The 14,804-nt window shown below is 39.8% G+C and overlaps 1 protein-coding gene across 10 annotated transcripts in view; it reads right to left on the bottom strand.

Moving 5' to 3' along the window:
* Nucleotides 1–1,402: 1,402 nt before the first annotated feature.
* MIPOL1 (mirror-image polydactyly 1) overlaps nucleotides 1,403–14,804 on the bottom strand; it is a 276,231-nt gene continuing 262,829 nt past the window's right edge. For all 10 annotated transcript variants that reach the window (XM_072115538.1, XM_072115539.1, XM_072115537.1 and 7 more), the window contains one exon: nucleotides 1,403–4,523. In XM_072115538.1, coding sequence (XP_071971639.1) covers nucleotides 4,457–4,523 — 67 coding nt within the window. In that variant the 3' untranslated portion in view covers nucleotides 1,403–4,456. The remainder of the gene's footprint in view (nucleotides 4,524–14,804) is intronic.

Below are 14,804 nucleotides of genomic sequence, written 5' to 3'. Positions count from 1 at the left end.
GTGAATAGCAGTGAAAAGTGTGTTCCTTTTACTGTTTGTGCATGTAAATGTATGGATGTAGCAGAGCTGTGTGTCCTGTGCTTTTGTGGGACCAATGGGGATATTTTAATTGGTGTAAAATATATTTTTGCTTTTTTTGAAGACTTAATCGGGGATGCATCTTATAGTAAATACGGGTAAGTTCTTAGACATTTTATCAGGTTCCTTTATCTCACAGCTCTCAGTAGATACAGGGCAGAAAGCTGATTTACACAAACTGCTTAAATAGGGAAGAAAGGCAGAGGAAAAAAAGGGGCATAGGAGCAGATTTCTTTAAAAAAGTATATTACAAACCTTACCATTAGCAGCACTATTCATTCATGTAATTTTGGCAAAAGGTTAATTACACTTTAAGTATTGTTCAAAGCTAAAAATTTTAATAAAAAAAAAAAAGAATTTTATTCACTAAAATCATTCATATTAATACTTCACTCTACTCAGTGAAATCATAGCCATGCTCTGTAGGGCAGCTGCTCACCACTCCTTAGATCATCAAGTTATTTAGTGTAAATCTTTACATCCTAAAATGCAGAAGTTAAGAGTTGTCTCAGATAAGGTATCTAATTTTATGGTCTATATCCATATGGGTTATCAATTCTATTATTTTCTTCCTACAGTTTTCAGTTTATAGATATTGATGTACTGACCTTAGAAAAAGTCATCAATATCAGATAATTGGGGGGCTGAGATCCGGAACCCTTGAAGGAGGTACCAGCTCCGTGGTTTGTGTAGTGGTCAAGGTCAGCTCCATAAATTTTGTCCTGCCCATGCCTCAACAATTTTGATGAGGTTAAGGCACTGGTAAAAATTGCTGGCTAGACCCTGCAATATCTTAAACTGCGTTTTTGAGCAGTGTATGCTCCAAGTGGCTATAGGGCTTCACACACATAAGATATGCAAAAAATTTTATACAGTATGTTCTAGGCAATATAATGGGGCTTATTTACTAAGGGTCGTGGATCGCACTTTCGTCGGACTGTTCACGGTTTTTGTGCAATTTTGAAAGGTATTTAACGGGGTTTGTGCTTGGATTATGTCACACATGATCCAATTGTGGCGTAGCTGCGCCGGCTTTCATGTGACAGAAATCGGGGGGCGGGCCGTCGGACAATCCGACTGATTCGGACTGAGCGCGGGAGTTAAGATTCAAATTGTGTTGCAAGACAATGCACTTACATGCACCAGGAAGAAGAAGGTGAACTCCGGCGGAACTGAGCGGGGAAGCGACACATGCAGGATATCGGGCGCACGATCGCGGCACAGTGCATGATCGTTGGAAAATGCACTTTCGTGTACTCCGCGGGACCAGGTAAGTAAATGTACCCCAATATGAAAATTTAAAACACAACACATGCCCTTTGCCTTCATTTTCAAAAAACTTTATTTTTTGTCAATCAAAAAAATCTCTATAATCTACAACAAACTTCCAAAAAGTTGCGCCTTCTGACATTTATAAATTACACACATGACACAAACCATTGCGGCACTTAATGAAGAGTAAGATGGTGTCAGGCAGTGATTATTAATGGTTAAAGACAAAACTGTAATAAAGTGCCGGTAGATAAAATAAAACACACGTGAGATTTGTTGCTCCTCTCCCATTGTGCCGCCGGTAAATGATTACTAGGACTGATACTCAATGAACGAGGTCAAGTGTGATAATGCTCTCCCAACAAAGGAATGATAAGAGGCAGGTTTTCCAAAATAATGGATGCACCTAAATTGTTAAGTGTCCTGTAAGGAAAGTTTATGATGTTTTACAGCTATCTCAGGGGTAAATTCAATTGTCAGACTCATTACACTGATGTATCATATACTATGACACTATGAAGCACAATGTTGACCTTCTACATATAGCCTAAACACTGTTAGGGTTAGATGCCCAATGTTTCTACATTGTAGTAACTCCTCAATGCTATCCCTGTGATCACATAGGAAATATTTCAGACTCAACCCCTTGTGTAATTTCCAGTTCCCAAGCAGAGGTCAGAGGTCATGTGTGACAAATAAGCCCCACCCCAAAACAATATCTAGAGAAAGATGGTAGTCATCAAGATAAAATTATGGGATAGTTAGAGAAGACTATCTTTTCCTGATACAATATGAGATTTGTGTCATGCATGGTCAGACTGGTCCACTAAAGCACCAGGAGATGCTTCATTGGGTGATTGCCGTTACAATAACAGGTCCCAGATGTTCATTAAAAGACAACTCAATAAATGGCAACTACAATCTGTTACATATAGGTTGATATGGGGAGAGAGCATTCAGGCTGACGCTGGTGCCATGTTGCACATGGTAGGTTCGAGGTTCTGCTCAATGAACATGAGAAGCTCCAAAACATAGCCCAGTCCTGTGTAAGCAAAGTTATTGATCATGTGGCATAAAATGGGGCAGATTTATCGGTATGGTAAGGCCATGTCACCAATCATGGACACAAAGAAGAGGAAACAGGGCAGAATCACATGATCCTCAAGAGTAGGAGAAATCCATATCTACATCAGAAGTGTATAGGAAAAAAGGTCAAACTCTACTGGTCAGTAACAGGACTTTTTATAAAATGTTATGACCCTGGATTAGTTTTGGCGTGATCAATACGTCACCAAGTCATAAACGTATAAACAATGATAAAAAGTGATCTTCCATTACTACAGAAGATGGCTCATTTATCGGCAGTAACCAGTCACCTCTTTAAGGACGTCTAATGGTCAGGTGTTCCCGTCAGATTGGTTTCTGGGATACACTTAATCCAGGTATCAGAAGGTTAGAGGGTTAAGGTCACAACTTAAGGAGCCATAAATCTCCTAAGTATATGAAGGGTTTAAAAGAAAAGATAATATAAAAGGTCAACACCTCACACACCCAACCCAAAAAAACAAGGACAATGGGCAACCTAAAAGAGTTGTTTGCACACTTAAAAACGTCTTTAAGGCTTTATGGGAGAAGGCATTTGTAAACCTGCAATATAGTGCACTAAAGACTCATCGTGATCACCATTGTCCTCTGACATGTCGTAACACCGGAGGCCACAACTATGCCGGGAAATAATAAAACACAAAGGACAAATTATACAACCTAATAATATCAGAACCAGGAAGATGCCGGACAAATCCTGGCAGAAACACAATGGCAGAACATTCATGAATTGGATATTTTAAGCAAAATAATTTTTAAATAAATACATGAAATGTGACTTTATGGATTTTTTAACTTTTTTTTCTGTTTTCATGTAGTACACATGATCTACAATAACAGTATAATAAGAAAACATCTAAAACAAACACCTCTAGACAATGGACTGTTTGTCATACAATATCTACCATCTGGCGATATATGAGGGCCACATACATGACCGACAAGAGCCATATCATGCTTATCCATTATTGCACTGATATCATGGCAGTATATTTGGTAGTAAAATAGCTGAACATAATAAAATATACGATTACTGATCATATTGGCAGTATACAACCTATATTAATAATGCAGGTCCAGGGCAGTAGTCCTGATAACATAGACCTCACAATTGTTCAATTGTATTTAAGACATTTTTGGAAACATCCCATTTGATAGATAATGTCTCTTCCTTTGACCCCCTCAAACCCCATACAGGAGAAGCAATGCTGGCCAGGCCAAACCTAATAGAGAGATTTAAGTCAAAAAAGTGTTTGACAAACAGCTGTTCCTCCTAAACCACACATGCACACTCTGCTTCTCCAAGCATACATGTCTTATTAATAGGGAACGGGAAGTCAGTACCTGAGAACAAAGGATTCTGTTAAATTGTAATACAAAGCCAAGTCCTTCACATTCTTGGTAAGGGGAGTGTTGGGAAGAGTCAATACATATTTTGAGATCTACTGGTCCAGCCATAGATGTGACTTTAAACTGCTGTTCCCCAATGGAAAATCTGTACCAGGTTCCCAAATATAATGTAGCAGATATAGAAATGGTCTCCTGGTATCGCAAAGAGATCCTTGGCACCCATTGCACACCCTCAAGTTACACCCTAGGTCCAGTAACAAAGGTGTGTGGCCTGTAAGTCCTCAATCATGTGTCTTGCTGATCATATTCACAAGAAGATAATGTTATAGAACATCCCTTAGCGGTTACCAAACTCCATATTATCACTATTTTGTCCTTCATTCATGCTATTTTGAATGAAGATTTTTGAACAGTTATGTGAAAATAAAAGATGAAAATATATGGCAGAAGATGATGGTTTGTAAGAGTCCCGGGTCCTCTCAAGGCCCCTTTTCCTGGAGAAAGTTTTTTTCAAATGTATTTGGACCATTCCCACATGAAATGCATCTTTGGTTTAGAATTTAAGGTTAGAACCCGGTAGGTGAGGTCAACACGGATTAAATTGTATTTCTACGCCTTTTGTTCATATTATGATGAAGAAAGAAAGGCAGCATCAAATCATTGTTCGGACAGATCCAGATCCAACTTTTTTTCGTAGGACATCGACCAACCGCTCCAGTCTGTGAAAGGATAGACAAAACATATGAGAATTAAAACATCAAAAATAGAGAATCAGAGAACATTTACACACTTGTGGATCAGAATATCAGATGTGTCCTATTATCAGATGTTGGTATCAAACAGTCTTAAAACTCTATATTTTATGGATGTAACAACTGTGAATAACCTATTATTACATTGGACCTTACCATTGGGCCAGCGCAGTGCCTCCCATCAATGCCTGTCTACGATTGTAAAAGAACCTATTCTTAGATTGGACATTGCCTCCTGTCTAGCGAAGTGCCTCCCATCACTACCCCTCCAGGACTATGAAGAACCTATTCTTGGATTGTACCTTACCTCCCATCCAGTGCAGTGCCTCCCATCACTACCCCTCCAGGACTATGAAGAACCTATTCTTGGATTGTACCTTACCTCCCATCCAGTGCAGTGCCTCCCATCACTACCCCTCCAGGACTATGAAAAACCTATTCTTGGATTGTACCTTACCTCCCATCCAGTGCAGTGCCTCCCATCACTACCCCTCCAGGACTATGAAGAACCTATTCTTGGATTGTACCTTACCTCCCATCCAGTGCAGTGCCTCCCATCACTACCCCTCCAGGACTATGAAGAACCTATTCTTGGATTGTACCTTACCTCCCATCCAGTGCAGTGCCTCCCATCACTACCCCTCCAGGACTATGAAGAACCTATTCTTGGATTGTACCTTACCTCCCATCCAGTGCAGTGCCTCCCATCACTACCTCTCTACGACTACGAAGAACCTATTCTTAGATTGTAACTTACCTCCTGTCTAGCGCCGTGCCTTCATTCACTACCGTTCTACGACTGTGAAGTACCTATTCTTATATTGTACCTTACCTCCTACCCAGTGCAGTGCCTCCCATCGCTGCCACTCAACGATTGAGAAGAACCTATTCTTAGATTGTACCTTACCTCCTGTCTAGCGCCATGCCTTCCCTCACTACCGCTCTACAACTGTGAGTAACCTATTATTAGATAGGACCTTACCATTGGGCCAGCGCAGTGCCTCCCATCACTACCCCTTTACGACTGAGAAGAACCTATTCTTAGATTGTACCTTACCTCCTATCCAGCACAGTGCCTCCCATCGCTGCCACTCAACCATTAAGAAGAACCTATTCTTAGATTGTACCTTACCTCCTGTCTAGCGCCGTGCCTTCGCTCACTACCGCTCTACGACTGTGAAGAACCTATTCTTAGATTGGACCTTACTTTTGGCCAGGGCAGTGCCTCCCATCACCAATTCTCTCTGATTGTAAAGAACCTATATTTACATTGGTCCTTACCTATGGTCCAGGGCAGTGCCCCCTATCACTGCCTCCCTTTGCTGGTGTAAAGAGACATTGCATCAATAGCAGGCACATGTTGAAGCCCAACACAGGCTCCAGGCAGAGACTGTAGTGGGAATGCACTGTTGAAGCAACGTCAGCTCGGAGCCTCTGAATACAGAGGACAGAGGTGATGGGAGGCACCCAGCTAGACTAGACATAAGGATGGAGGTAAATATAGGTTCATTATTATTTTGACACCACCTGAGTTTTATAGTAAAAAATAAATCATATGCCCATACAACCCCTTTAATAGTCAATACTTGTTTCACATGCTCACAAACCCTGTACATCCAGTCCTGATATCTGCTATCCCATATGGTTAGGTTTTCGCTTCACTTTTGTGTGGAGACCAGAAAAAAGGGTTATGGAGGCCCTACAGATGGATTAATGTCAGTTAAATCTCATCCCTGTTGCAAAAAGTCTTCTATCGACAGTTTTGAAGGATGAGGGTGATCTATCCTCATGATATATCCTCATGTCTACCGGGCCTTCTAAAATGTTGATTGAGTAGAGATTTGGGAAGTTTTAATTCAACATGCCCAATATTTTTCTTTTTTAACTTGAATGCAAACCATCACCAGAGGTGTCCTGAGGTGGTTTGTTCATGTCCCATGATGTAGAACATACATAAGTCTGCATGTACACAAGGCTTCATAAGGAATACAGCCATCTAATGTGTATGGCCATCCTTACACACAAGTAGATGTGATGTGTAGATGTTGTGGACCGAGACTTATCAGTTCAGATTTTCTTCTTTGGTTTACCTGCTCCTTGGATATTAGAAGAAGATTATATTACTGCTGCCATGGTAGCAAGAAAATAGTAAGACCTCATTTTCTGTCATTGCTGTAATTAAAATCACCGAGTATCGAGAGTTTTATTACTTGCACGTCAGCCAAAACTGCAGAAGATATGAGAGAACCGGAGATCGTAGTCCATTTAGAAAATACCGTTCTAATATGACAATAGTAAATGATAAAAGTGACGACTAACTAGATATATATCACTGGAAGTGGTGCTGAGGTTCACTATAAAACTGCTAAAATTTTATGTGGAAAGAAAATCGATACAACCTTCTTCTCCTAAACTAAGGCAATTATGGCTGTCATGACCGATTGGGTGGGATCTGTCAGCAATCTATTAGCTCCAGCCCACAGCAGTTCTGTCATAATTTCCTCCTCATCTGTGGTGGATGCCGGGATGTTCATCAGTCACACATAGGAAATGTATTTTTTCTATGACAATATTGGATGATGATTTTGGTCACTTAAAGAACATCTACCATCAGTTTATGGAAGTTTCCGAATAAGAAGTTACTCAGAACTTCTTTCATTATAACTCTATATGTGGTGATCGTGGAAATATAGTTATAAAAATTATGCAAACTAGTGGCGGGTGTGTACAAATTGCAACGATGGTCAGTAACAATGTTCCTCAGGGACTTCTTATTAGGGCCCATCTACCATCAGATTACTATGCCCACAAGAAAATGTATATTTAGGGTTTGATCTATACAGTTAAAACCTTAATGCATCAGATAAAAATCCCATTGACATCAATGTAAATTTTAGGTCATCCTTTAAAGAGGACCTGTCACCTAAATTTTCGGCACTAGGAGCTGCCTACTAAAGTAAGCAGCTCCTAGTGCTTGATCAAACACTGCAGTGTTAGAGTGATAGCGTTATCAGAAACCTCCGGTAACGCTATCAAACACTGCGGCGGGGTACAATGTAATCATCGGACTGCTTGCAAAGCTCGCTCCATAGGCCGGCAGTGACTGCCGCACGCTAGACGGCAGTCACCACCCCAAGCCACGCCCCACAGCTTTGCGAGCTGTACGACAATTACATTGTACCCCGCCACAGTGTTTGAAAGTGTTACCGGAGGTTTCCGGTAACGCTATCACTCTAACACTGCAGCGTTTGATCGAGCACTCCTAGTGCCGATAAATTGGGTGACAGGTCCTCTTTAAGTTCAGTTATGTAGGTATCTGTTATCCTTACATTTTTTAATGAAAATAACTTTTGAAATAACGCATGCATAACTTGCATAAAGGTTTTATACTCATCTTATAAGCCTACTTTTATGTCAATGATACATCAAACTCAACCCACCCACCTAACTCTAAGGGTGCATTCACACACACGTATGCTCATCCAGGCCGTAGCTGCTCACTCTTCCCCTCTCCATAGGAAACAGCATCACACGGTTATACATACGGGGAAAGATAGAGCATGCTATCACAATGCGGTATGGTGCCATGCGTTTGTGGCACCATACTGTCGTTGGATCATCATAACTGCAGAACGGCTATACGTCCCTATGATAGCCGTATGATATGGGTCTAACTATGTCTCAGGTTATAGTGGGGTACTGCCTGGAAGAACAAAACAAATTGAAACATCCTTTCTCCCTGACAAGTGGTATGCAATAGGGCTTAAGTAAGAAACATGGAAGATGTGAACTTGGGCATGGCATTTCTATAAAACCGGTTGAGTCACTTTCACTGTGGTTAATGGAAGTACATAGCATCGCCTGAGGCCGTTTAGAAGAGTCCGGGTTACAGGGAGGATATACGCGAAGCCAGAAGCAATATGCAGATATGCTCCTGCACATAATACCAATAGCTAAGCCAATGCCCCATTACTCAGTGCCAGGAAAAACCAAATGAGGGGAAGAAGCCTAATACGGTAGATTCTAAAAAAGAAACAAGAAAATAATGTAAAGGTTTTTTTTCTAGTTTTATTGAAATAAAATGGATGAAGCAATATTCACATCTTCATTGGAGGTTAAGGGGCTCTATCACAGATTCCAGCGAAACTTAATCAATGGACATCATAACTTAGACTTCACCTACAACTGTCGGGGAAGCCATTCAGACCTTCTCCTTTCTCCTTTGAGATCTTGAGCGTGAAAGGAGCAAATAGGAAAACATTCCAAAAATATTTGCCTTGTATCATAGACACATGTCTGGGGTTAGAGCCTGAGTTCACCTAGTGAGACCCTGTGTCAAGCCTAAGGATTTTTGTTTTCTCCTTGGCGATATTCAATGGTCAAGGAAGTAGTTTTGTATTTGATTGGATCAATACATAATCTGTGTGACTTGTCTTCTCCTGTGGTCATCTTTAAAGTAAAGAGTGGCACATGCAGTGAAAGCTAATTCGTATAATAATACATGGGCCTGAAGGGAGGACCAGGACTCATCTACATTGTATTTCTAGAACCTAGAGTCCAGTTCCTCCCCTTAGACCCTGCACAAGGTATAATTCAATGGATCAGCTGTCACTGAAGTGTTTCTTTCAGGCTTCAAAAATGTCAACCCATCACTACCTGTTGCTCCCAAAAGTCAGTTGGCCAGCCACCCTTATAGTCTACAGCGAGATCTTCAGGGAACTATGACTTGCCTTGCCCTCCTAGTTGGAGTGATTTATGAAGCTATTGATGCTCCGATCCTAGTTTGTGAGTACAGTATGAGCCGACATTAATGAAGCTAAAAATGAAAAGTATTGAGGAAAAAATTCCAGCTTTGCTTCTTGTAGGAACTGGATATTGTGCATTATTCATTTGTCACATGCACTATTCAATCATTGAACCCCAGTGTTATTTGCTAATATTGTGCTATGATATTATATGATATAATTTCTTATAATGTCATATGATGTCATCAGAATTTGGATGAAACTATAAGGAGCTAATAATAGAGGGATGCACAGTACATTATTCTGGGATAGTTCCCATTGTGATATATAGTGACTGGTAATATGGTACAAATTGGAACATACATTAGTCATTCCTGACACCAATAGATGTATTGCCCAGTGATGGATAAAGATTAGTCCAATCCCCTCAGAGAGATATTTCATCAAGGGAAATATTCTCTAGGTATGTAAACAGTAAACCATTAACATCCTTATCTGTCTGTGGACAGAGCTCTGAAGGTATTTAGATATAGTGCTCACTACAGGAGAAAAAGCAGAAAATGCACAGAGAAGCCGCTTTACTTAAAGAATATATTATATTACTAAGTTTAATATCAACTGCACTATTAACCCCTAGGCGCTCCAGGGCATTATAGTACGCCCCCGCAGCTAGATGCTAAGTGCACGGGGACGTGCTATAACGTCCTGCTTCTGGCACCTGCTCACGGTGCATCCATACAGATTTTAGTGATTTTACAAAAAATGTGAAAAATGATACCTAAATTCTGAGCCTTATAACATTCTAGTAAAAGAATGTACATCAAAAGTAGAAAATTTAGAATGCTGAAAATAAAGAATTTTTCCAAATTTAGTTTTTTTTTCATAACTAAACACAAAAGATTTCATCCAAATTTTCATCTCAAAATCCCCTGGATATCTCACAGGCCAGATTTGAAAAATGTGGTTGTGTCCTAAAGGCCAAAAGAGTCCCGTAGGGGTTAATAGGTCTCCAATCTGTTGATCCCGTGATAGGAATCTGATGAAAATTATCAGTTTTCAGCCTCCTACACTGTGAATGTTGTCACATGAGGTTCTGTCAGGTATCAAGGGCACAGGTCCTAAATGCCATTTTGGAAGTTCTTCAAGCTATTCGATAGCCATTGTAAAGTGCTGAGCAAACTAACATCAAAGGACGCCCTTACAGATCTCAGAGCTCACACTGCAGTAGGATGCCTCTGCCGATAACCAGACTGTAATGACTTTAATTAACAGGAGCCATAGGGCAAAGTAATGACTTGCTTATTTCCATAGAAATTAAACTGAAGAAGCCTCTAGCAGTGACAGTTTATACAATTACTTAGAGCATGCAAATGACGTGACATCACTGGCTCGGTGACAGAAGAAGTCCGCCCTGGGTCTAATAAGACAACCTGAAATAATGCAATTATGTTGTGTGTACACAACTCAGACAAAAAATGTTCCACTTCTAAATTCTTAGTCATCAATGGGACTTTAACTTGTAGCGGCTCCAATCTCCATGACCCACTTTTCCAAAATTATGAATGTTTCAGTATAAAAAAAATAGTAAAACTATATTTAAACATTGTGTGGAAAAAGGCAAAATATATGTGTTCCTATATTAAAATATGAGAAATATAAGGGCGTTAAAGATAATATAATTCCAGAAACCAGTCCATATGTCAATATTCTCATGGAGCTGTACGGCAATATTGTAAAATCTGGTACCAAGAGAGTTATTAAGTATAAACAGTGTAGAAAGGAATCCTAATACTCATAACATACTATATATCTAAAAGGGATGTTCTGGGTTTTAGCAAATAAAGCTTAAAGGGGTATTCTCATCTGGACAGTCACATTTCATTTAATCTGCCATATACATACATTTCTTCAATTGGATGTCATTAAACAAACCTACCTGTCTGAAGATAATTTCCCATGAATGCAGTCATATGGTCCCTTAGAAATGGAGGACAGCTGTCTTTGGATTCGACCACCACTGCTGGAGATATTGTACAAAAATAAAAATGCATTTTTGCATATGAAATGATCAGGAGTGCTGCATGTCCCACACCCGTAATGTGGTAATGATTTCTGAATCCAGGTTGTCAGGCAGGGCTAAATAGTGCATACCCGGCCACTTCTTTCAGAGTGCAGAGGTGGTCGTATCCAAGGACACTTCTCACGTTTCTAATGGATAACATCTTTACACAGGTACATTTTTTAGTAACATGCAATTGAAGAAATGTGTATGTTTGGCAGATGACAAATTAAATGCGAATGCCCAAATAAGAATACCCCTTTAAAGAAATCATATACATTTAACAGTGGAGTGTCAGTTTTTCTTCCGAATACTTCCATACATGTACACGCTAAGTTCAGCCAGGTAAATGTGTTCTCGAAGGGAGCAAGAGAAATAAGTTGTTGCAAAATACCAAGACCTTTATAACAAAGCACCTGCAATGTTGAAATGTAATACTTTGTCACTCACCTTTAATAACCAATTTCAGAGTGACATAACCAGGAGAGTTGTGAAGATTTTAAAATTTAAAGGGGATGTCCCATAACCAACACTTATCCCCTGTCCACAGGTGAGCATAGTTGGACTAACCCTCCAGACTACTGGAAGATTATCCAAGAACACAATATTTAGAGCAGAGACAATGGGATCATAAAGTAATTGTACACAAGTGTGGATCCCTAGTTATTGCAACTGAAAAAGTAGCTGCAAAGACTAAACATAAATCCTATTGTCCTGGATGGAAAAATCCCTTACCAGGATGAAGAAAAAAACAGACTGAAAAAAGTGTATGAAAAATATAAAGAACTTTATTACATACAATAGATTTAAAATTATTAAAACATCAGGTGATGAGGAAGGAGGAGTAAAGGGGACATCACCGGACAATACATGGAGGCCAGTGGATATATGTGTACAAGGGGATAAATAAACTTAAATGTTGGCGAACATTCCAAAGATATCATATCAAGGGAAATACATATTAAATCAGGTATGCGCCTAACATGAAGTTACACTGTTGTAAATGTCTTACCCTGGTAAGAAAGGATCGCACTCCACAGTCCGGGATGGCACCCTGCCCGACGCGCGTTTCGGCTCTATTGAGCCTGGGGGTGGTGTCATCCGGGTCAGGGGTTACATTTTATGCGCATCTTGGACCAATCAGAGTAGTTATAAATAATCACGTGATCGCTGTTCCTGCGCGGGGTGTAATCTATTACGCGACGTGTCCTTGCAATAAAATATACATCGGCCTCACAAGCCGAGAGTTAAAAGTCCGTCTGAGAGAACATGTACGGGACATCCTTGCCTCCAAAAATATCGATTTTAGTACTGAAGGTAAACCAGTAGCCGCACACTTTAAAGATAAACATGACTCAGGCCCGAAGGGCCTAAAAGTACGAGGAATTGATAGAGGGGGACCGATCCAAAAAAGACTGGCCCAAATCAAAACACGGTGGATATGGACCCTAGATACACTCTCCCCTAGAGGCTTGAATGAATCACTGAGCTTCGCCCCATTTCTCTAGGGTGCTCAAACCCCTTATCCTCTCCAATTTTTCGTTTAAAAAAAAAAATAAAAATTTTTTTTGAAACGTTCTCTGAGCTATATATGAAAACTCTTCTGGTGTCAATCTAGTCACCCTCTTTTAAGTGTTTTTATGTTACTAACTTTTTTCTCTTCTTTCATTTCCTTATTGTAGTATGCGCATTGTTTGGACCGTCTTACATTGGGTTTTCCTTACAGCCACCTCCAAATATGGATCTAAGAACTAATACAACAGCCCCAGCAACCCTCAGGATCATCTGCATATACATATATATATATATATATAAAAAAATGTCTCTCTTTGACGCCCGGTATTCCTCTCTTCTTGCCTTTACACATGGCGCCTATTAGACGTAATTACTGTGTACTTTATCGTGTGATATATTTTAACTCTCATAGCCTGGTACTTCTCTATACACGCCTCCATACTTGGCGACTATTAGACACAATTGATGCATTCCTTATTTTGTGATATAATTCAACCTTCAGAGTTACGTGTTTTTAGATGTTGCAACATGATCGCTCTATTTAGAGTATATATATGATACAACAAGCACACAGATTGCACTATAGAACAATATATAAAATGTACGATAAAAATGGTGTTTTTATATACGTTTAATGTATATTTTCGTAGGTGTGTATTAATTACTTTATTCTGGTTATTCACCCCTCTCCTTCACCATTTATCCTCACTTTTCACCTCACACACCTTTCCCTTCCCAAGCTCCCTTTCACTTTTGCACATTGTCAATCACTATGTTGTCTATTATTTTTTAATTATTATTATTTTTTTTTGAGTTACTTATAGTCCACACAAAGTGGACATCTTTCACACTAAAAAATATGTTAGCAAACTTCTATTGGTACTGCCACAATAGATAGGTTTAAGGGTATTTATGCTATGTTGGTCATAGATGTATTTGCACTAATAACTCAATACACCACATCGGTGTTACATAATTGTGAATCGTGTAAAACATGAATTTATGCACATTGCACTTTTCTCACATCATGATTGGGTATTCCTTTTTCTTTTTTGACATATTAGCCTTGTCATAAATGCACTTTATATGTAGAATTTACTTGTATGTGATAGTAGCGTACACACCATCTGGTTGACAACTTGCAAAATTGATGTATGCATGCAATATAAAATCATTCTCTTTCTGCATGGTACTATATATAATGTTTTTTTGAATTTTATGCTTTCGCACTGTTTTACGCTGCATACATCAATTTTTTGCGATGTGCTTGTATGGATGGCTATGTATTGAGACAGGACGTATGAGACTTGCTACCCGTAATAGTTGTTATGGCTTTATTTTTGATCGATAGTTCTACCCCCTCTTTTTTAGCAATCTACATTGATACCGAGGCTTGGATGTTCAAGTATCGCTGTGATTATCTAAAGTATACTTAGCACGCTGGATTGGTCTGCTGCGCAAACGCCTATTTTTTCACGTGGCGTCCCAATATACGCATGCGCCAATTTGTGCGCATCTCTTGCGCATGCGCCAATTTGTGCGCATTTCCTGCGCATTATAACTACTCTGATTGGTCCAAGATGCGCATAAAATGTAACCCCTGACCCGGATGACACCACCCCCAGACGAAAGCTCAATAGAGCCGAAACGCGCGTCGGGCAGGGTGCCATCCCGGACTGTGGAGTGCGATCCTTTCTTACCAGGATAAGACATTTATAATAATAATTCTTTATTTATAATAATTCTTTATTTATATAGAGCACACAGATTACGCAGCGCTGCACAAAGCATATCAAATTGGTCCCTGTCCCCATGGGGCTCACAATCTAAACAACCTAACAGTATGTTTTTGGAGTGTGGGAGGAAACCGGAGTACCCAGAGGAAACCCACGCAAGCACGGAGAGAACATACAAACTCTTTGCAGATGT

This window comes from Engystomops pustulosus, chromosome 7 (genome assembly GCF_040894005.1).
Source record: "Engystomops pustulosus chromosome 7, aEngPut4.maternal, whole genome shotgun sequence".
Classification (NCBI taxonomy): domain Eukaryota; kingdom Metazoa; phylum Chordata; class Amphibia; order Anura; family Leptodactylidae; genus Engystomops; species Engystomops pustulosus.
Note: the sequence above shows the minus strand (reverse complement) of the source record. Positions and strands in the feature narration are given on the sequence as shown.